Source organism: Acipenser ruthenus, chromosome 20 (assembly GCF_902713425.1).
Source record: "Acipenser ruthenus chromosome 20, fAciRut3.2 maternal haplotype, whole genome shotgun sequence".
NCBI lineage: Eukaryota > Metazoa > Chordata > Actinopteri > Acipenseriformes > Acipenseridae > Acipenser > Acipenser ruthenus.
Window position 1 is genome coordinate 997,893 of NC_081208.1, and position 23,904 is coordinate 1,021,796.

A 23,904-nucleotide genomic window follows, 5' to 3' on the forward strand; every position below is an offset into this window, starting at 1 on the left:
CTAGTTAGCCTTATTGATTAAAAAAAAGTCATCTTCTACTATAGTTACCTATCAAAAACAATAAGAACTGTTAATTTAATAAAGCTTTATTTGTATGCACTAAACTAAAGTGTTACCAAAATTAGGATTTTTTTTTTTGTACAAAACTGCTTCCATATACTTCCTACTAAAAAGCGATACATTTTTCTCCCATGTTTTAAATGTCAATGTAGGCCTACACCAAAAGTCTCTGGGTAATCGAAAGTAGAAAGTGCACCTATCATTTACTCTCGCCTGCATGGCGTCCCATTATGGGAGAACAATCCCCTAATCACATAATCCCCAGGCTGGTATACTGCAGTGGAACGCAGTGCAGATCTTCAGGCTCATTCCACGGATGAACTGGGGCAGAAAATGACAGCAGGTCTATATTCAAGCTGTAAACAAGTGAGGTTTTTCCTTTTTTTTTTTTTTTTTTTACAGCTTTGTTAGTGATATAAAGAACAAGTCAAAACAGAATAAAACAAAATAAGTCATGTTTAATAATAATAATAATAATAGTAAAGGTTTTCTTATTATTTTATCTGCAGATTAACATACAGCATGGCTTTCTCTGCTAAGTTGACATCAGCACATCTAAGCACAAAGTTTAAGATTTGCATGTGTCTTGTCATACAACCGGTGTGGCTACACATCCATAACAGGAAATAAGTTGACCGGTTGCATTTCAGAAATTGTTAAACCGAGATGCAAATCTTGCAGTAGCTGGATGGTTTACATCAGCAGAATGGTTTAGAGTAGACCCATTAAATGTTCTTTACTGTATATTTAAAAAGATAGATGACTCCAACTTTATAATAGATTACACCAGAAGCCTGCTTACTTCTGAGTGTATATATTCTTCAGTATTTGGTTAAAGAATCACACACTTAATGGGAGAATAGTGCAACTGATTTAAAAAATAAATAAATAAATAAATGTATATTAATTATGAATACACAAAGATAGCTGGCTTACAAAAGATATACAAGTAATTGGAGTTCGGTATTTAGTCAGGCTGTTTACGGGGTTTATTTTGTTGAAACTGTAAACCAGGCCACAGTGAATAATAATACTCTCCAGAGTTGCAGCCTAGTAACTGGTGCAGTGCGTGTGCAACAGCGTACACGGCGGTGTAGACATTGAATGAACATTGAATATCGAAGGCTTCCAGCAGGGAGGGCACGTCTGTAGAATTCAGTGACCTGCACTGGTCGCATACCTGGTAACAGGCGAGGATCTCGGAGAAAGTTTCACTCTAGCACACTGGTTCCTCGTTGGCCTTAGAGTTCTCCGATTCAATAGAAAGATTCGAACTCGGCAAAGCCGGGCATCTCTGCCTTTAATCATCTGTAGCATTTCAGTCCTTGTGTCTTCGCTGTAATAGGGTAGGATGGCTTGATAAGCTATGCAAATCAAGTATTTCAATGCCAGTTTAGATAGACTCTGCACTGTCTCTCTCACTTCCGAGGAGGGCAGTCAGGGTCCACTGAAACTGACAGTAGCTGAAGCATCGCCCCTCACCTGATAAGAAATCCATGAAGTTATACATATGAACAAACTGAATGCAGTGCACTTGGCCTCGTTGTAGTTATCTGGCAGTATTTCCCCCCCCCCCCCATGTGTGAACAAACGAAGCTGAACAAGCCGCGCAGGCCAATGTAAGACAGATTCAGCACCAGACCTCAGATATTGCATATCGGCATTATAGTGTCCTTGTTAATGATTTCAACAGGAGGTAAACCTCTGATCAGCAGGTATATGGAAATAGCAATCTGGGGGGTGGTGTACAGAAAGATAAGAATGTATTGCCCCTGTTATTTAACCCAAAAATCAAAGGCATATAGATAGATAGATAGATAGATAGATAGATAGATAGAGATAGACAGACAGACAGACAGACAGACAGACAGACAGACAGACAGACAGACAGACAGATAGATAGATAGAGAGAGAGATAGTTTAAAGGATGTTTTTTTAATGTTAAATTCTGTATATTGATCACACAATTGTATTAAGGAATAAAATATTAATTACTACTATAGTCAAAAAGAATAGCTTTACTTTCTGTAAGAAAAGGGAAAGACTTACCTGTGGCATAAGAAAGGGACTCAGAATGGGTCCCAAACTCAAGGCTATGCTGCTGAACATGGGGCCGATCACTGCCTTCACGTTGGTTTGATCGTTGTACAAGAAGGGCTGTGAATTTACTTGCAGCCCTTTCTTGGCTGAAACAAAAGTACAATATTCTCTTTAAGCAGGTCGCTACAGAGGTGCAATCCAAGACATGGTACCCCAGAGTCACGTTGGGAAGCAGGCTGCCGGAGCTGTTGTTTCCCGTTACAGCGAGTCTCATGGCCAGGTAAGATGGCCTGAAATCGCGTCGGCCGCTGCACTACAGGAGAAGCCCATTACAACAGTCTGTTTCTGTAAAGTTATGAAAGAGCCATACTGTGTGAAGATCTGGTGTAGCAAACAGTCTATTTCATAAATACCGAACTCGTACTTAATCCAAATAGACTCTGAAAAAAAAAATTCTAAGTAACTCAAGCTAAAGCTTTGAAAATTGGCACACTATCCCCAAAAATGTAGTTAACGAATTTATACTTATAATTTATGTTAATAATGCTATACAAAGTATGGATTAAAATGATTACAGAATGATACTGAACGATAATACTCTTTTGAAATGTGTTGATGACACGTTAGACTATATAACATATTTTTAAATCTGATTCTAATAATTTATCCCCAAACTAAAGTTACCAAAAATCAGAAGAAAAAAAATTGGTTCAAAAGGGGATTGCTTGACTTGACAAAAAAAGTGATTCTCTTTATTCCTTTTGTAAAAGATACTAAGAGGTATTTACAAAGCATTTACTGTTTAAGTACTGAAATAGTTTAAGTAAAAGAAAAAAAATACACATTGAAAAAGAGTTTTTTGTTTAAGTAATCCTACACTTAACTCGCACCAAAAATAGACTATTCTGCAAACATTTTTGTCGTTAAGCTTTGCGAAGTCATTTTAATTTAAATAACGCGAGGAAAATACAGAAAATTATGATTTTTTTTAATGAAATATAGATGAAAATATTAATGCGTATTACCTTTCAGTTCAAGCGGTGAACGTCGGATGCAGTACGGCCGCAAACCCAACGGTGTTGAAATAATAGTAATAGTTTAATAGTGACAGTTATGTTTAGGGGTAGACCCGGGGTTAGGTTTAGGGGTAGGGGTTAGGTTTAGGTTTAGCGGTAGGGGTCAAGTTTAGGAGTTATGTGCAAGTCGCATATGAAGTTGCACGGACTGCGCATGGACAAATACATTGTGTTGTTAATTGTTAATTGTAAATGGGTAGCGTGAATGATGGAGTAACATGGCGTTTAGTTCAATTAGTTCTGTTGAAAGGGAAAAAAGTTTTAAAAATATGATTTGCCGCATTTGCCAAAGATATCCCGTTTAATTACACACACACACACGTATATATTAGAGTTGTTTTTTGTTTGGGTGTGGGACGAGTTGTATAGGTAATAAATAGTACAGCTGTATTTTGTTTTATTATATTTTTGTAAATAAGTTTAGAATTGGTTTTACTTTCCGCATTTGTTTTCATTATATTAATATATTAAAGGTAAAGGATGAGAAATTTGGTAGAATTGTGTGTTTTTGAGTGTGTGAGTTAAATATAGTTTTCAGGTAACTTCAGGTTTAACAAGAAACTACTTTAATATTTGTTTTCACAACTAAACATAGTTGGTTTCTTAAGGGAACTACAGTTAGCTTAATAATAATAATAATAATAATAATAATAATAATAATAATAATAATTTAATCTTCTAAAGTTAGCGGACAAACACAACAATAACTATCAATTCACTTAAGCTTCATTTGCATGCACTAAACTAAAATGTTACCACAATCAGGAATTCAGTTTTTTGTTGTGCATAGACTTAAAAGGTGGTTTTTTTTTCTTCCATGTTTTAAAGTAGCACGCGCACTTACCATTTACTCGCCTGCATGGCGTCCCATTATCGGGGTTCTGCACAGGGAGAAAAATCCACAGGCTGTTATACTGCAATAAAACACAGTCCATCTCTTCAGGGTCATTCCACGGATGACCAGGGGCAGAAAATAAAAGACAGCAGGGCTAGCAAAAAGTAAAGCATCGTTTGTGCATGATAAAGTTACGAAAGACACAGATGGTACCCGGTAACTCCAATTTACCCTGGTCGAGTCAGGTTGTGGTACAATTAATCATTTCTCAAATCAGCCAATTAAGTAGATATTAAGAGGAGGCGGGGTTTGTGGCGTATTGGTAAGGATGTGGTGAAATGAGAGTTGTCTGTGGGAAATAGGGAAATAACTTAATTTGATTTTTTTTTGGAAGGTTAGTTATAATGCATTATAGAATATCAGTAATATGTTTTTGTAATAAATGCAAGTTGTCCGAAAAAGTTGATTTTGTTTAAATATAATATTCAAGCTGTAGACAAGTGAAGTTTTTTGCATCTTTGTTAGTGGTGATGCACTATAGACCAAACTAGAATACTAATACACCATTAATAATGTTTAATAATAATAATAATAATAATAATACTTTTATTATATTATCTACAGATTAATATACAGCACGGTTTTCTCTGCTGAATTGACATCAGCACATCCAAGCACAAAGTTTAAGATTTGCATGTGTCTTGTCATACAGCCGGTGTGGCTACTCATCCATAACAGGAAATAAGTTGACCGGTTGCATTTTAGAAGTTGTTAAACCGAGATGCAAATCTTAGAGCAGCTGGATGATTCTGAAAACAAAAAGCCAAAAGAATATATACACACACACACACACACACACACACACACACACACACACACACACACACACAAACACACACATACACACACACACACACACACATATATATATATATATATATATATATATATATATATATATATATATATATATACACACATACATTGTAGTGTATGTGTGTAATTAAACATTTACACACGTTCTGCGTACCAGGACTCACCGTTGCTGATAGTCAGTAAAGCATGCATGTGCAGTCTACAAAACTTAATTTTATTTACACACCCACGGTAAATTAATCATACTTGCAATACCAATCAATTATTTTTCATTCATTCAATTTAAATGCACGTCGATTGCACAAAGTTAGATCCACAATATTAAAGTATGCTATGCAAATGAGTGTACTGTATGCAGAGTGTGCCCTCCCGACTAATTGTCATACTTTGAAAATAAATTACAGCTTTGCAGGACAAAAAAGGTGTCTGCTACTTGATGCATTGTGTAATACAGAATTATCACAAAATGCGAGCTTGTTCTTGCATAAAGTTCAGTGGCTGAGTTTATAATAGAAAAAAATAGCCATACCTTTTCCCTCCTATGCAATAGATAACATTACTATAATGTAAAAACTACCAATTCCGTAAAAAAAACAAATGACTACAATATTTATATAGATAAATGAATGCAATTTAACAACTACGTCAAATATTGAAGCAGGTTATATATTTATAGCATTTACATTGATAAAGAATGTATTGATACATAATATTAAACAGCTGTCTACAAAGTATTTGCCTACCTAAAAGCTAGCTATTTCTTTAAGTCCAACGGTTATTCTACACATTTTTGAACATGTTTCAACAGTCTTCTATAGTGTTACAAGATAGCGAATGTTTATACATTTGTCATCACGCCCAAAGTCGGCTTATCTACGCTCATTCATTGCCATTTGTTAAAAGCTTCAATTTACCGCTGTAGAAGCTGGCGGTATAGCTAGTGAAACGTTAGGATTATTGTCTATCAACATAGTCCCGGCTGTCTTCCTTTGTGTATTTGTTTGATTTACGATTTATCTGTTTTGGAAGAACTGAGATTCAAGGTATTTGATATAATATAATGGCTCTTTGAGCTAATTTATATATATATATATATATATATATATATATATATATATATATATATATATATATATATATATATATATATATATATATATATATATATATATTTCTCGCCCTCGCTGTTAAACATGGGTGGGTGGTCCCTTTCAGAAAGTGCTTGGGCAGTGTCCCGTTGGGCCAACCGTCTCCGGCGCCTATGACTATATATTTAAGAAAAAAAGTAACATAATATTATATGAAGTAGACGTTCAGGAGCTACTGGAGTTAGGATGGTGTTCGGGAAACACTGCAGTTTTAAAACGTTCATCTCCGATGGTCTTACGACTTTGGTTTGGTTCAAGTAGCTTTTAGTGAAAAAAAAAAAAGACCTGGAACAGAAATAGGACTTAGCAGTTTGTAAGCAAATCTAAGGATATATACAAAATGTATATATATCAACTTACACAAATACAGCTGCTGTTCAGATTTGTTGTAAGAAAATTGAATCGGGTACCTAATCGGTTAAGTTAGCTGACAGTTTGATCAAGCTCGTGCTTTTTCCGTTGCTGTTTAGGGCGCGCCAGAGCTCGCGGGTGCCAGAGCGAGGTTGTTCACAATTTTCAACTGAGGTGATTTGAGAAGGAGCCGAGAAGATCGCAGTTGAGGTAATTGCCATTATATATATATATATATATATATATATATATATATATATATATATATATATATATATATATATATATATATATATATATATATATATATATATATATATATATATATATTTCTCTCTCTCATTTCTAAATCGTGTAATATTTTACGATATCATAACTTTAGTTCCCACTTCACCTGGAGCGAATTTGACACACACACACACACACACTCCACAATTACAGTTCTTTCTCCACGTCTTATTGTCGAAGTTCAGTTCAATAAAATTGAAGGACAGGGCCGCAAGAGGCCTGGGAAACGTCTGATGATAACAGGGAGGAGGAATTTCTGAAAGACAAATAAGCCAGCCTCCCTCCCTCACTCACTCACTCCCTCACTCACTCCCTGCCTCACTCACTCACTCACTCACTCACTCTCTCACTCCCTCCCTCCCTCCCTCCCTCACTCACTCACTCCCTCACTCACTCCCTGCCTCACTCACTCACTCCCTCTCCCACTCACTCCCTCTCTCACTCACTCACTCCCTCACTCACTCACTCACTCCCTCTCCCACTCACTCCCTCTCTCACTCACTCACTCCCTCACTCACTCACTCACTCACTCACTCACTCACTCCCTGCCTCACTCACTCACTCCCTCTCCCACTCACTCCCTCTCTCACTCACTCACTCACTCACTCCCTCCCTCCCTCCCTCCCTCACTCACTCACTCACTCACTCACTCACTCGGTGTTCTGTTTCTTCTCCTGTTCTCTCTGGCGCTGCTGTTTTTAAAGCCCTTCTAAATGGCAATCTGGTCAGCCTCGTGAAGAATGTCCCGTATAATTAGCGCATTAGTCAATTGGGGTGGAATTAAATCCAGGTGAATATCGTGTGACAGTTAGTGAAAGTAAGTAAATTAAACGAAAACAAATCCAATACATAAAACACACAGTGATAATCAGAGCACAGCGACTATATAAATGAATGTGAACAAGGAAAGGAAACATAAAGTATATAAATATATTAGTGCCAAAAATAAATACAATATTTTTTTCTTCCTCAGTGGTTTTGAGTGTAGAGTTTAGATGTTGTTGTTTTGTTGTTTTTATTTTTTACAACTTTTTATTTATGTATGTGTGGTTTTTTTTAGGCCACAAGTGAATTTGCAATGGCCCTTGGAAGAAGAAGATTTGAAACTTTATACAAAGGGACTGAAGATGTTAGTCTGTCTCCGAGTGTTGAATCCCAGACAGAGGTAGGGATATATACAATCACAGAACACTTGCCATTTCATTCTATTGTAGAATATCTCACACACACACACACACACACACACACACACACACACACACACACACACTGACTTTCTGTCCTTACAGCACATGGAGGGCAGTTAAAACGCTTAGTCATGTTTATTGGTATAACTACCAGTGTGGCTGCATTCCTGGATAAAGCAACATGTTGTCAGTTTCACAAATTTAAGATGCCAATCTTATGGCAGTTTACATCAGCGGAATGACCTGCATCCGTTAAATAGATGTGTTTTGTAAAGGGTGATGAATTAATACCTCAAGATGATGAATGCAACATTAATATCACCTTATTATCTTAACAGTCACGGTTTTAAAATCACAGAAAAATGTGAACTAGTAATAATGCAAATTGCAATGAAAACCAAGATACTTGGGGCAGCTAAATATTTTGTGAACTATGTATAGACTTACCCATTTGTCACGGTTGGCTACTGCCCTGTGCACTACAAGGATTGTTTCAGGTGTGGTACACATAAATGTGGAAGAACTCATTCGGAATGTCACAGGGCAAATTTTCAAAGCTTTACTCATTTTCTTTCCTCAAAGACAAATAAACTAAACTACTAAGACTAAGAATAAGAATAAGAATACAAAACTAGAAATAAGCACATAAGGCATTCAAGGCAGTTTTAATAATTTAGGTTGTATATTTGTTATCAAAATAATGAAAAAACAAAAAAGTAATTTACACACTTTGGAGTAAAAAAAAACCTCTGAAAAATCATCCCCTACAACCCAATAGTAGAACAGAGAACACAACAACCTTACTGAGCATTCAGTTCCATTTGTATTGTATTTTATTTATTTATTTTATACAAAGATAGCTGGGTTGCAAAAGACATACAAAGTATTTAATAAGTATTTCAGTATTTAATAAGGCAAATATAGCTGTCTACAGGATTTATATTGTTGAAACTGTAAACCAATAATAATAATAATAATAATAATAATAATAATAATAATAATAATAATAATAATTCAGCTGTAATACAATTGCTGCACATTGCTATGAATTCCAGGTCATTAGCTGCTACTGTGTTCAACCTGAATTCATTATGAATTTCTGGCAATTTGTAAAAATGTATTTATCTTCAGGTGTAGAAACATTAAACACATTTGTTATTCATATGTTACTTCTATGCATTCATATGAAGCTCTATTGATAATCATATAATCTTGCAGCTATGGTTTTTAAAGTGTTACAGAGATAATAATAATAATAATAATAATAATAATAATAATAATAATAATAATAATAATAATAATAATAAACTTGCAAGTATTTTAAACGTTATTATAAACTAAATAAATGTCATAATGCCATTACTAGCAGGATATGTACTTTCTTAATTCCATTGGCTTTTAAAGTACAGAATGATTACCTGCAGTAATATTTTAGCATTAATGATCACTTTTCTTGGTAGTGTACATTTGAATGCAATTCTGAAAATGCGCTGCAGTATTAAGCTGAGGTTTCAGCAGAATAATATAACACTTGGGCATGAAATAACCCCCGAGCATACCCAACACGCTAGCCAATACAGCGACGGTGTTAAAAGCTGGGGTATACTTTCCTTTGTAGACTGCGTAGGTGGTATAGAAACCAAGCCAAGAGACTAAATATAGTAACAGGCTGAACGTGACACACTTGGCTTCATTGTAGTTCGCTGGCAAATCTTTCCCCATGTAGCTAAATGCAAAACACAAGAAGCTGAGCAATCCCACGTACCCTGTCTCCATAGCGGAGCCTACAGACTGGGTCCCGCTGCATTCCAACACGATCTTATCAGGAGAGATGCTATAGTTCTCAATTGGTACAGGACGATCCAGGACAATGCGCATAAGTGAAATAAAGAACCCAATGGCAGAAGAGACTAAGATAAATACATGTGGACCGTTATTTTTGGTCCAGAACTCGTAAGCCTTTGGCAGCTTGCCAGACATTTTAAAAATGCACACAATTTGAAATGACCTGACGGCGACGCAGGAGAGGCAGATGGTGAAGCTGAAGCAGAACAGTTCCCGGAGGAATGCGCAACCCACGGCCGTGGGGATGCCAAAGTGACCGTACACGCTGCAGGACGCACACGCCAGGGAGGACAACATGAGCAGGCATGTCTTTCCACCCGCCGATTTGACCACTGGGGTGTTCAGGTTTAGCAGGAAAAGGCCTGCCGTGGCTACAGTCAGAAGCAGTGTCATGACTGAGGTGATTATCAGCACTGCCGAAGTGATGTCATTCCATGGGAGGTATTCTACAGTTCGGTTGAGGCAGGCGTCACTCTCTGGCAGAGACCACTGATGTATCTCACAAGGCTTGCAATTGAAAAGATCTATGGGGGAAGGGGATACAAAAATAAATTGTTATGCTCTTAGCAGTAAATGGCCTAGTCAGTGAAATTGTTTTTAGAAAGTTGAGGAACACATATAGTGGTGAAGAATATCATACATGTAAACCCTGTTCTGGGTGAAAGCAACTGGGCCAGCAGGTTTCCATACACAAACTGGAATGCAAACACAGCCTGCACAAAAGCGTGTCACATCTGACTCATTGTGTATCTGTGTTTGTGTCAGTGTGTGTGGGAGTTAAACATATATGAGACAAGTAGACACAGTTTTACATTTAATGTTGGAAGTTTTGGATGAGTTAAAGAGTGCAGATTGATCTATTTTCTCACCATCTATATCCACGTAAGTTCCTGCGGGACAAGCCTCACAGTTGAAGCAGCAAACGTGAGCGCCAGTCACAACTCTTTTGTACCCCTTCCAACATTCCGCAGAGCAGACAGAGGTGGGCACCTGTGTGGTTTATATTCAGAGAAGAATTATTAGAAAACATTTAAACATGCAGGAATGGTCTACTGACATACCCTGTTCAAAGTTCACAAATATACCAGATATAGTTGGCATAAATGGGTACAGAAAATGGATTTTAAATCTACACTACACCTTTTAATATCCTATACATAAGGAATGAGTTTCCTACAGTTTTCAGACAGAAAGATCTCAAACTTACTGTCTTGTTGTCCTTGGCATTCCAGTTAATCAAGTCTCTGTTGATTAGCAGTCTCTCTGGGTTGGGGCTGTATGATCCGATCACCTTGTATGATACGCTGTCACCGACCCAGTCCCACGCAATTATGTCATAGCCAGTAGGGGGATCTCCGTTATTATCAAAATATAACGGGGCGTCATGAATGGAAATATTAACCTGTTTAATCTGTTGCAAGAGCTGCAAATAACAAATGATAAATACAATAAACAAAAACATTAAACACATACATGCATGTGCTGTATCCTTCTTTATTAGTAAAATGATGAAACCTACAGTAATTGCAATAAGAATAAATGTGTAATTAAACTTCTCTGACAATTCCAGAATGGGGAATTATTTGAATGATCTAACAGTGGCGGATCCTAATACCACCACACACAATAAATCTTTTTTTCAGTCTTGTACTTTATTTAATTTAACGAATTCAACCTCCAGCCAGATCCTAAAGCAGTTAACTACACCAATACACCTATTACATTGGGCATGAAATGCCCCTTATATATATATATATATATATCATCTTAATTCGACACCATGCTTTACTCGTAACTCAACACTTATTATTGGTACCGAAGGGATGAAAACTATTGCAAACTATTGAAAAGACTAGTGGATAACTCCACACTTGACCTTCCAGAGCCTCCTATCAAATTGGATAAAGCCATCATCGCACTGGACACGGTTCAGATGTTTTTGATTCTGCTGAGAGCTCCCTGTCAGCAGAACTGTGAAAGCGCGTGTTTTTGCATGCAAAACAATCGACAATGCTTGATTTCTGTGTGAAACTGTAAGTTGTTTATTATTGTTTTCGTTCACAGAGTTAATTATGTAGAATGCACATTGTTAACTTTTGCTAGTTAAGCCGTCAAAATAGACAGTACAAGCTAATAACTAAAAGTAGGCCTACAGTCAACAGTTTGTGCACAGTTTGTGGTTGGATTGTTTTCGTAAAAATGACGCTATAGTTATTTTATTAATTCTTATTTCAATCGAACTATAAGAGTTGTACCAAGTTTGTACAGTACTTACTGTAATTGATTCATTCACTGCAGTTCTTTCAACTGCTTTCATAAGGACCTTTAACTAAAAATAAACTTGGAAATACTGTAAACGTATGAGTTCTGCTGTTATATGCACGTTAATGCCATAACTCATGTTGACACCTCGGATAAGTCAACACTAAATGGCATCCACGCGGGATGTCGGGTTAACAGAGGTATATAATATATATATGTGTGTGTGTGTGTATTATGTGCATCTGCTATATAAAATAGATTCAACTTGTCAGGTTGTCAGGTTACCCCTTACCTGCCAGGGGTGCACATGTTTTTTTTGGCACTCTTCAGAGTCGCAGCCTAGTAACTGGTGCAGTGCATGTGCAACAGCGTACACGGCAGTGTAGACATTGAATGAAGACTGAATATCGAAAGCTTCCAGCAGGGAGGGCACGTCTGTAGAATTCAGCAACCTGCACTGGTCGCATACCTGGTAACAGGCGAGGATCTCGGAGAAAGTTTCATTTCGGCACATTGGTTCCTTGTTGGCCTTAGAGTTATCTGATTCAATAGAACGAGCTTCAAACTCGGCAAAGCCGGGCATCTCTGCCGCCTTGACGGATATCCCCATGACGCTGCCAATGCTTTTGATTTGAGGTAGCCTGGAAACCAATGTGGATATGGACCAGTCTTCAGAACCAATCCACACTTTATCCGTGACGTTCTGCTCGACGACCAGTGAGAAGAACCCGCTGGCTTTGCGATTGTTAGAAAAAACTACGACCACGTTCACCTTGGTTTGGACAATGCCTTTAATCATCTGTAGCATTTGAGCCCTTGTGTCTTTGTTGTAAGAGGGTATGATGGCTTGATAAGCTATGCAGATCCCATATTTCAATGCCAGTTTAGATAGACTCTGCACCCCCTGTGTCCCATAGTCATCATCACTTCCCAGGAGGGCAATCCAGGTCCACTGAAACTCTGACAGTAGCTGAAGCATCGCCCTCACCTGATACCTATCGGTGGGGATAGTGCGCAAGAAAGACGGGTATAACCATTTGTTGCTCAGCAATTCATTGGAAGCCTCATAGCTGATCTGCAAATATGAAAGAGTGTTTTATTAACACATGAAGTAAAGGGAGCAGGAAGGGAGGGATGATTTAACAAAGGGTTTTATAATCCCACTCAGTTCACATACTGCATTGCATGCAAGATGAGGTTAATAATTATAATGATGCAGTTTTACATTGTTACCATAGCGCTGTCAAAACTGCATTTATAACACAGTTGCTATTTATAATAAAACAGATAGGCAACCAGTTGCAGTCCATTCAGTAGCAGGACTTTGTTTCAATTTATTCCTCAATTATTTAACAAGACTAAATTCAGTGGTTAATGGAAACTAATGGAATTGACCAAAACAGATAGGATTGTCTTCTCCAGAGTTAAGGTTTCAAAGTGGCTTTATCGAAAAGTTTACCACAGTAGGATCCACAAGAGGTCACTACAGAATAAGCCAAGGAATGACACACTTTTACAGCAAGTCTGATATATGATCCAAACCTGTTTCCAGCATTGTGTTTTTTAAAACTGTTAAAACGTGGTGCTAATTTGCAACAAACCAGCTACCCTTTAATCTAAACACCAAAATACAAAGACTATAGCTCTTTGTCATTTATTTATTTGAGTGAATGTCGCCCATATCAAACCATTTGTAAATATGCTGTTTAAAGTAGGTAAATACCTGCGGCATCAGGTAATATCCCATTATGCTTGCTGTGGTGAAAGCATAGGTGCTGCTGTCTGGCCCGATCACAGCTATAGTTTTGGGGTCGTAGTGCTTCTCTGTTGTTAGCTGTTCATTTTGGTGCTCAGTGTTCTGCTTGGACACGATGTTGAATGCTGCTAGGAGATTAGCCGTCTCTGAACAGATATCGTATGCTTCGTATCCCAATTTAACACCGGGCAGCAGAACACTGGTGGCACCGTTTATTTCTTCCAAGGCGAATCGCATGGCTTGCATCAAATGATAACCATGTTTGTTGAAAACTTCACTAAAAAAAAAAAACACATTTACAATTGTTAAACCTGCAGATTGTTGGTAATTAAACATTTAAAACAAAGAATGGAGCACTTACGTATTGCAGTCCGGCAGTTCAGGTACTGTTCTGGTTATACTAAGTGCTTCATGAACGGGAAATAACCCAGCAATCAAATAATCACCGTCCTGCTGGAACTCAGACTGGGATCCAGGCGTTTCTGTGCAGCTGGGTTCAGAGTAAGCCAAGGTCACAACACACAAGTGTGTGAATAAGAGAATAAAAGAAACGGCCATGACTGTTGTTCCTCAGGGTATGGATTATACACACTGCCTCTGTACATGTTTGCGTGTGCTTTTTCTATAGCAGAATTTACATATTGTGGGATATTTGACGGTTTGACTCTCAGACAAATTTGTTTACCACCTGGGCTTCTGTGTAATCAGAAAGACAACATACAGGATCTGATTTCCTGAGGGATTATAAAATTATTTATTTTTATTTTTTTAAAAAGTAGTTGGACAAGCCTGTCATTGTTTGGGAAGGTCCCGGCTCTGTGCTCCTGCGTGAATGTGCTGGGAGGGTCTGGGTTACACCATGTAGGGATATCTCCACTCAGTCAGGGGGACGTGGGTCTCCTTCACCACCTGAGGGCTGGTCCAGCGCAGCACATAGTGGGGGCCACCAGGCTTGTCGTTGGTGCCTGGAAGTAAAGCCAAAGAAATAACAATTAGAAAACTACAGTTAGCCTTATTGATTAAAAAGAAAAAAAACTACTGTTTTCATCTTCTACTAGTTAGCTGTCAAAAACAACAAGAACTATCAATTTATTGAAGCTTTATTTAGCAGCAGGCCTGTAAGCTGTACACAAGTGATTCACAAGTGATTTTTTTTTTTTTTTTTTACAGCTTCCTTAGCTAGTGATGATGTGTAGCCCTCGTTTGTGTACCTCCGTTATTGAACAGTTTTGTATTGTTGTAAACTGCACGATTGCTTTATGTATACCCTCTTACAAGTAAATGAGATTGATCTCTGCAATGTATTAATCGTCCTCTGTCTGGGTTTTCTTTTTTTTGTTTTTGAGCTTGGAGTGGGTCGATTGGGGACACGCCCCGCCTCACCAGCGTTCAATACAGTTAGTACTGAGAAGCTGCACCTGTACCGTGCTGGATAAAATTGAGAAACGTTATTATTTGGGTATCGGTTGATGAGTACGGATTCTTGGCTCTGTGAATTATTTAATTCAGTTATTAAGTTATGTATCTTGTTGTGTAACTGGGCCAGTACAAGATAGTGCTCTTACCCCCTTTCCGTTTTCGTGTAGCACTTGAGTGTACAAATCACCTGTAGCTTGTTACGCTCTTTTGCAGTAATTGAAGCTCTGTTGGAGGTATTGGGACGGTATTGTATACGTCAGAGGTGGCCAAATTGCAGTTCAATCATAAATAAACACAACGTTTATTATGTGTGTTCTCTGTATTCATCCGTGTTAATTATTCTCTCCCTCTCTCGTTTCTTTGAACCTCCATGTTCACTGCATGGATATTTTGTCACTTGTTGACCTTCGACACCGCTCGCTGACGCTGATTTTAAATTTCAACTTCGGATGTGCAGTTTAACCTAGACTGGGAGAAAGAGTTGTCTTTCACTGAAAACAGTGGTAAACGTGTGTCTCATCTGCAACACGTCGCTTACACACTGTAGCCTGTACATACAAAGCGAGCAACAAACGTCATTATGAAACAAACCACAAACCATTTTCATCTGCATATTCTCCTGGATCAGACTTAAGGCAGATGCTGCTTTCGGCGTTCAGTAAAGAAGCTGATTAACGACTCAAGCCAGTTTTGTATGGCAAGCATGGAATGTCGCTCGTGCCACACGTCTTTATTCAGATGAATGAATGTATTTTTTTTATAAAATTGGGAGTGTTGGCGCAAGACTAGAGAATGCATGTTTAAATGTTATATTGCAGGTCTAAAATTAATATATTTACATATCTTGCGTCTCGTCATGAGAAGGTACTGTTTTTTTTTTTTAAAACCACCATTCAATTCAGATCTTAAAGGAAAGAGCCTGTCAAAAAGAATCCTTACCAAAATGTGTGTTTAGCGTTTTTTGTTAAATCAGGTCAATTATTGTGTTTTGCTTAATAATAACTGAATATATTTTATTTAAAGTGCGTAATGCATACAGTATAAACTGAAATAATGGAAAAACACCAGTATGTTACATTTAAAGTTACTACACTGTAGATCTACAGTACAATACACATTACACAGAACCTGTGCCGGCTCTGCATTGTTCTATCCCTTGTTCTTGTGTATTTTGCTGACATCAAGAGATAGTCTAACAACTACTGTACTGCACAACAATGCTAGTATTTAAAATGTCTTTTATATTCTTCAGTATTTGGTTAAAGAATCACACTTTGTTAATGGCAGAATACTATAACCGATTTTGAAATATATATTTTAGATACATTAACGCTGGGGACCTGCAGTTTTGTTTATTATTCTTTATCTACAGAATAATAGTCGATACCCTACTATGGAACACTCCATAACTTTCTTAACTGAGTTGATTGCAACTTTAGGATTTCCATGTTTATTGGTATAACTACCGGTGTGGCTACAGTCCTGGATAAAGCAACATGTTGTCAGTTGTGTTGTGTTTTGTATAATAGATTATAAAATAGATACATAGATAGCAAACTTAACATGAAGTGACAGAAGGGGAAAAGGACTGTTTCAGGTGTGTGGTACAGAACTCATTACAGGCCTCATAGTGCACATTTTCAAAGCCTTACTCTTTAAATGAATGTGAAATTACAATACTATAAAAAATGCAGCAGGTATTCAAGACAGTTTAAGTAAGTTTGGCTGTTTATTTCTCATTTCATTACTTGAATAAAAAAAAAAGAAAAGAAAAAAAAGATAACCTGAAACATTTTAGTAAATTTATACTTTTGACTAAAAACCTCAAAAAATCATCCCCCATACCCCAATGATGGAAAAGACCAACCTCTTCTGAACATTCAATTACATTTTTATTGTGTGTGTGTATATATATATATATATATATATATATATACACACACAATATATGAATACACAAAGATAGCTGGGTTACAACAGATATACAAGTAACATACGTTCAGTATTTAGTAAGGAAAATATAGCTGTTTATGATATTTATATTGTTGAAACTAAACCAAGCCACAACTGATAATAATAAACAAATGTTTAAACTTTCATACAATCACTGCACATTCCACTGAATTCCAGGGCATTAGCTGCTGCTGCTGTGGTGTTCAACTTGAATTCATTATGAATTTCTGGCCATTTTTAAATAATGTATTTATCTCCAAGAGTAGAAACATCATTACAAAATAACAAACACAAATTTGCTATTCATATGTTACTTCTATGCAATCCTATGAAGCTCTATTGATAATCATATGATCTTGCATCTATGATTTTAAAGTGTTACAGAGATAATAATAAATAATAATAAACTTGCAAGTATTTTAAACATTATTATAAACTAAATAAATAATGCCATTAACAGCAGGATCCTTAAATGTACTGTCTTAATTCCATTGGCTTTTAAAGTACATAAAGATTACTTGCAGTAACATTTTAGCATTAATGATCACTTTTCTTGGTAGTGTACATTTGAATGCAATTCTGAAAATGCGCTGCAGTATTAAGCTGAGGTTTCAGCAGAATAATATAACACTTGGGCATGAAATAACCCCCGAGTATACCCAACACGCTAGCCAATACAGCGACGGTGTTAAAAGCTGGGGTATACTTTCCTTTGTAGACTGCGTAGGTGGTATAGAAACCAAGCCAAGAGACTAAATATAGTAACAGGCTGAACGTGACACACTTGGCTTCATTGTAGTTCGCTGGCAAATCTTTCCCCATGTAGCTAAATGCAAAACACAAGAAGCTGAGCAATCCCACGTACCCTGTCTCCATAGCGGAGCCTACAGACTGGGTCCCGCTGCATTCCAACACGATCTTATCAGGAGAGATGCTGTAGTTCTCAATTGGTACAGGACGATCCAGGACAATGCGCATAAGTGAAATAAAGAACCCAATGGCAGAAGAGACTAAGATAAATACATGTGGGCCGTTATTTTTGGTCCAGAACTCATAAGCCTTTGGCAGCTTGCCAGACATTTTAAAAATGCACACGATTTGAAATGACCTGACGGCGACGCAGGAGAGGCAGATGGTGAAGCTGAAGCAGAACAGTTCCCGGAGGAATGCGCAACCCACGGCCGTGGGGACGCCGAAGTGACCGTACACGCTGCAGGACGCACATGCCAGGGAGGACAACATGAGCAAGCATGTCTTTCCACCAGCCGATTTGACCACTGGGGTGTTCAGGTTTAGCAGGAAAAGGCCTGCCGTGGCTACAGTCAGAAGCAGTGTCATGACTGAGGTGATTATCAGCACTGCCGAAGTGATGTCATTCCATGGGAGGTATTCTACAGTTCGGTTGAGGCAGGCGTCACTCTCTGGCAGAGACCACTGATGTATCTCACAAGGCTTGCAATTGAAAAGATCTATGGGGGAAAGGGGGGATAAAACATGTTTTGTTATGCTCTTAACAGTAAATGAACTACTCAATGATATTCTTTTTAGAAATGTTTACTGTAGAAGTGAAGTTGAGAACAGGAACCCTGTCATGGAATATCAACCTTGGTTCCATGGGAAAGTAACTGGGCTAGCAGGTTTCCATACACAAACTGGAACACAAACACAGCCTGTACAAAAGTGTGTCACATCTGACCCATAGTGTGTGTTTGATGGGAGTTAAACAAATATGAGACAAGTAGACACAGTTTTACATTTAGTGTTGGAAGTTTTGGATTAGTTAAAGAGCGCAGATTGATTTATTTTCTCACCGTTTATATCCACGTAAGTTCCTGCGGGACAAGCCTCACAGTTGAAGCAGCAAAGGTGAGCGCCAGTCACAACTCTTTTGTACCCCTTCCAACATTCCGCAGAGCAGAGAGAGGTGGGCACCTGTGTGGTTTATATTAAGAGAAGAATTATTAGAAAACATTTAAACATGCAGGAGTGGTCTACTGACATACCCTGTTCAAAGTTCAGAAATATACCAGATATAGTTGGCATAAATGGGTACAGAAAATGGATTTTAAATCTACACTACACCTTTTAATATCCTATACATAAGGAATGAGTTTCCTACAGTTTTCAGACAGAAAGATCTCAAACTTACTGTCTTGTTGTCCTTGGCATTCCAGTTAATCAAGTCTCTGTTGATTAGCAGTCTCTCTGGGTTGGGGCTGTATGATCCGATCACCTTGTATGATACGCTGTCACCGACCCAGTCCCACGCAATTATGTCATAGCCGGTAGGGGGATCTCCGTTATTATCAAAATATAACGGGGCGTCATGAATGGAAATATTAACCTGTTTAATCTGTTGCAAGAGCTGCAAATAACAAATGATAAATACAATAAACAAAAACATTAAACACATACATGCATGTGCTGTATCCTTCTTTATTAGTAAAATGGTGAAGCCTACAGTAATTGCAATAAGAATTAATGTGTAATTAAATTTCTCTGACAATTCCAGAATGGGGAATTATTATCTAACAGTGGCGGATCCTAATACCACCACACACAATAAATCTTATTTTCAGTCTTGTACTTTATTTAATTTAACAAATTCAACCTCCAGCCAGATCCTAAAGCAGTTAACTACACCAATACACATATTACACTGGGCATGAAATGCCCCTTATATATATATATATATATCTTAATTCGACACAATGCTTTACTCGTAACTCGACACTTATTACTGGTACCGAAAGGATGAAAACTATTGAAAAGACTAGTGGATAACTCCACACTTGACCTTCCAGAGCCTCCTATCAAATTGGATAAAGCCATCATCGCACTGGACTCGGTTCAGATGTTTTTGATTCTGCTGAGAGCTCCCTGTCAGCAGAACTGTGAAAGCGCGTGTTTTTGCATGCGAAACAATCGACAATGCTTGATTTCTGTGTGAAACTGTAAGTTGTTTATTATTGTTTTCGTTCACAGAGTTAATTATGTAGAATGTACATTTGTTAACTTTTGCTAGTTAAGACGTCAAATTAGACAGTACATGCTAATAACTAAAAGTAGGCCTACAGTAAACAGTTTGTGCAGTTTGTGGTTGGATTGTTTTCGTAAAAATAACGCTATAGTTATTTTATTAATTCTTATTTCATATAATATATAATATAAGAGTTGTATCAAGTTTGTACAGTACTTACTGTAATTGATTCATTCACTGCAGTACCTTCAACTGCTTTCATAAGGACCTTTAACTAAAAATAAACTTGGAAATACTGTAAACGTGTGAGTTCTGTTATATGCACGTTAATGCCATAACTCATGTTGACACCTCGGATAAGTCAACACTAAATGGCATCCACGCGGGATGTCGGGTTAACAGAGGTATATAATATATATATGTGTGTGTGTGTATTATGTGCATCTGCTATATAAAATAGATTCGACTTGTCAGGTTACCCCTTACCTGCCAGGGGTGCACATGTTTTTTTTGGCACTCTTCAGAGTCGCAGCCTAGTAACTGGTGCAGTGCATGTGCAACAGCGTACACGGCAGTGTAGACATTGAATGAAGACTGAATATCGAAAGCTTCCAGCAGGGAGGGCACGTGTGTAGAATTCAGCAACCTGCACTGGTCGCATACCTGGTAACAGGCGAGGATCTCGGAGAAAGTTTCATTTCGGCACACTGGTTTCTCGTTGGCCTTAGAGTTCTCTGATTCAATCGACCGAGCTTCGAACTCGGCAAAGCCAGGCATCTCTGCCGCCTTGACGGATATCCCCATGACGTTGCCAATGCTTTGGATTTTAGGTAGCCTGGTAACCGACGTGGATATGGACCAGTTTTCAGAACCAATCCACACTTTATCTGTGACGTTCTGCTCGACGACCAGTGAGAAGAATCTGCTGGCTTTGCGATTGCCAGAAAAAACTACCACCACGTTCACCTTGGTTTGGACAATGCCTTTAATCATCTGTAGCATTTGAGCCCTTGTGTCTTTGCTGTAAGAGGGTATGATGGCTTGATAAGCTATGCAGATCCCATATTTTAATGCCAGTTCAGATAGACTCTGCACCCCCTGTGTCCCGTAGTCATCATCACTTCCCAGGAGGGCAATCCAGGTCCACTGAAACTCTGACAGTAGCTGAAGCATCGCCCTCACCTGATACCTATCGGTGGGGATAGTGCGGAAGAAAGACGGGTATAACCATTTGTTGCTCAGCAATTCATTGGAAGCCTCATAGCTGATCTGCAAATATGAAAGAGTGTTTTATTAACACATGAAGTAAAGGGAGCAGGAAGGGGAGGGATGATTTAACAAAGGGTTTTATAATCCCACTCAGTTCACATACTGCATTGCATGCAAGACGAGGTTAATAATTATAATGATGCAGTTTTACATTGTTACCATAGCGCTGTCAAAACTGCAGTTATAACATAATTGCTATTTATAACAAAACAGATAGGCAACCTCTTGCAGTCTATTCAGTAGCAAGACTGTGTTTCAATCTGTTGCTTAATTATTTAACAAGACTAAATTCAATAGTTAATAGAATCCAATGGAATGGACCAGAACAGATATTATTATTATTATTATTATTATTTCTTAGCAGACGCCCTTATCCAGGTCAACTTACAATTGTTACAAGATGTCACATTATTTTTACATACAATTACCCATTTATACAGTTGGGATTTTACTGGAGCAATCTAGATAAAGTACCTTGCTCAAGGGTACAGCAGCAGTGTCCCCCACCTGGGACTGAACTCACAACCTTCCGGTCAAGAGTCCAGAGCCCTAACCACTACTCCACACTGCTGTCCTAGGATTGTCTTCTCCAGGGTTAAGGTTTCAAAGTGGATTGATCGAAAAGTTTACCACAGTAGGATCCACAAGAGGTCACTACAGAATAAGCCAAGGAATGACACACTTTTACAGCAAGTTTAATATGTGATCCAAACCTGTTTCCAGCATTGTGTTTTTTAAAACTGTTAAAACATGGTGCTGATTTGCACCAAACCAGCTACCCTTTAATCTAAACACCAAAATACCAAGACCATAGCTCTTTGTCATTTATTTTTTCTTTGTGTGAATATCGCCCGTATCAAACCATTTGTAAATAAAATGCTGTTTAAAGTATGTAAATACCTGCGGCATCAGGTAATATCCCATTACGCTCGCTGTGGTGAAAGCATAGGTGCTGCTGTCTGGCCCGATCACAGCTATAGTTTTGGGGTCGTAGTGCTTCTCTGTTGTTAGCTGTTCATTTTGTTTCTCAACGTTCTGCTTGGACACGATGTTGAATGCTGCTAGGAGATTAGCCGTCTCTGAACAGATATCGTATGCTTCATATCCCAATTTAACACCGGGCAGCAGAACACTGGTGGCACCGTTTATTTCTTCCAAGGCGAATCGCATGGCTTGCATCAAATGATAACCATGTTTGTTGAAAACTTCACTAAAAAATAAGACATTTACCATTGTTAAACGTGCAGATTTTTTGTAATTAAACATTTGAAACTAAGAATGGAGCACTTACGTATTGCAGTCTGGCAGTTCAGGTACTGTTCTGGTTCTACTAAGTGCTTCATGAACGGGAAATAACCCAGCAATCAAATAATCACCGTCCTGCTGGAACTCAAACTGGGATTCGGGCGTTTCTGTGCAGCTGGGTTCAGAGTAAGCCAAGGTCACAGCACACAAGTGTGTGAATAAGAGAACAGATGAAACAGCCATGACTGTTGTTCCTCAGGGTATGGATTAAACACACTGCCTCTGTACATGTCTGCGTGTGCTTTTTCTACAGCAGAATTTACATACTGTGGGATAGTGGACGGTTCGACTCTCAGTCAAATTTGTTTACCACCTGGGCTACTGTGTAATCAGAAAGACAACGTACAGGATCTGATTTCCTGAGGGATTGTAAAATTATTTTTTATTCTTTTTTTAAAAAGTAGTTGGACAAGCCTGTCATTGTTTGGGAAGGTCCCGGCTCTGTGCTCCTGCGTGAATGTGCCGGGAGGGTCTGGGTTACACCATGTAGGGATATCTCCACTCAGTCAGGGGGACGTGGGTCTCCTTCACCACCTGAGGGCTGGTCCAGCGCAGCACATAGTGGGGGCCACCAGGCTTGTCGTTGGTGCCTGGAAGTAAAGCCAAAGAAATAACAATTAGAAAACTACAGTTAGCCTTATTGATTAAAAAGAAAAAAAACTACTGTTTTCATCTTCTACTAGTTAGCTGTCAAAAACAACAAGAACTATCAATTTATTTAAGCTTTATTTAGCAGCAGGCCTGTAAGCTGTACACAAGTGATTCACAAGTGATTTTTTTTTTTTTTTTTACAGCTTCCTTAGTGATGATGTGTAGCCCTCGTTTGGGTACCTCTGCTATTGAACAGTTTTGTATTGTTGTAAAAACTGCATGATTGCTTTATGTATACCCTCTTACAAGTAAATGAGATTGATCTCTGCAATGTATTAATCGTCCTCTGTCTGGGTTTTCTTTTTTTTGTTTTTGAGCTTGGAGTGGGTCGATTGGGGACACGCCCCGCCTCACCAGCGTTCAATACAGTTAGTACTGAGAAGCTGCACCTGTACCGTGCTGGATAAAATTGAGAAACGTTATTATTTGGGTATCGGTTGATGAGTACGGATTCTTGGCTCTGTGAATTATTTAATTCAGTTATTAAGTTATGTATCTTGTTGTGTAACTGGGCCAGTACAAGATAGTGCTCTTACCCCCTTTCCGTTTTCGTGTAGCACTTGAGTGTACAAATCACCTGTAGCTTGTTACGCTCTTTTGCAG

At 38.1% G+C, this 23,904-nt stretch overlaps 2 protein-coding genes and 1 long non-coding RNA gene across 9 annotated transcripts; all 3 read right to left on the reverse strand.

Moving 5' to 3' along the window:
• Positions 1-498: 498 nt before the first annotated feature.
• Positions 499-4,268, reverse strand: LOC131698812 (uncharacterized). Its single transcript, XR_009307837.1, has 3 exons — positions 4,021-4,268; positions 2,110-2,246; positions 499-1,542 (listed from the first exon to the last, which is right to left on the reverse strand). It is a non-coding gene; the product is annotated as an uncharacterized LOC131698812 (long non-coding RNA).
• Positions 4,269-8,681: 4,413 nt separating this feature from the next.
• LOC117425798 (taste receptor type 1 member 1-like) lies at positions 8,682-15,796 on the reverse strand. 5 transcript variants are annotated; one of them, XM_058993017.1, is made up of 7 exons: positions 15,742-15,796; positions 14,086-14,689; positions 13,692-14,001; positions 12,261-13,043; positions 10,914-11,129; positions 10,576-10,696; positions 8,682-10,230 (listed from the first exon to the last, which is right to left on the reverse strand). In XM_058993017.1, exons 2-7 carry the CDS (start codon positions 14,280-14,282, stop codon positions 9,299-9,301), a joined length of 2,559 nt encoding a protein of 852 aa, XP_058849000.1. In that variant the 5' UTR covers positions 14,283-14,689; positions 15,742-15,796; the 3' UTR covers positions 8,682-9,298. The 5 variants fall into 5 exon arrangements, with proteins under 5 accessions (XP_058849000.1, XP_058848998.1, XP_058849001.1 ...); XM_058993015.1 differs by lacking the exon at positions 15,742-15,796 and adding an exon at positions 15,290-15,356; XM_058993018.1 differs by lacking the exon at positions 15,742-15,796 and adding an exon at positions 14,936-15,210 and having other exon boundaries at positions 12,438-13,043.
• Positions 15,797-16,834: 1,038 nt separating this feature from the next.
• LOC117425800 (taste receptor type 1 member 1-like) lies at positions 16,835-23,904 on the reverse strand. 3 transcript variants are annotated; one of them, XM_058993021.1, is made up of 7 exons: positions 23,548-23,770; positions 22,637-23,240; positions 22,246-22,555; positions 20,740-21,345; positions 19,246-19,461; positions 18,908-19,028; positions 16,835-18,565 (listed from the first exon to the last, which is right to left on the reverse strand). In XM_058993021.1, the coding sequence occupies exons 2-7, from the start codon at positions 22,831-22,833 to the stop codon at positions 17,634-17,636; spliced, it is 2,382 nt and encodes a 793-aa protein (XP_058849004.1). In that variant the 5' UTR covers positions 22,834-23,240; positions 23,548-23,770; the 3' UTR covers positions 16,835-17,633. The 3 variants fall into 3 exon arrangements, with proteins under 3 accessions (XP_058849004.1, XP_058849003.1, XP_058849002.1); XM_058993020.1 differs by lacking the exon at positions 23,548-23,770 and adding an exon at positions 23,838-23,904 and having other exon boundaries at positions 16,838-18,565; positions 20,563-21,345; XM_058993019.1 differs by having other exon boundaries at positions 16,838-18,565; positions 20,563-21,345; positions 23,548-23,768.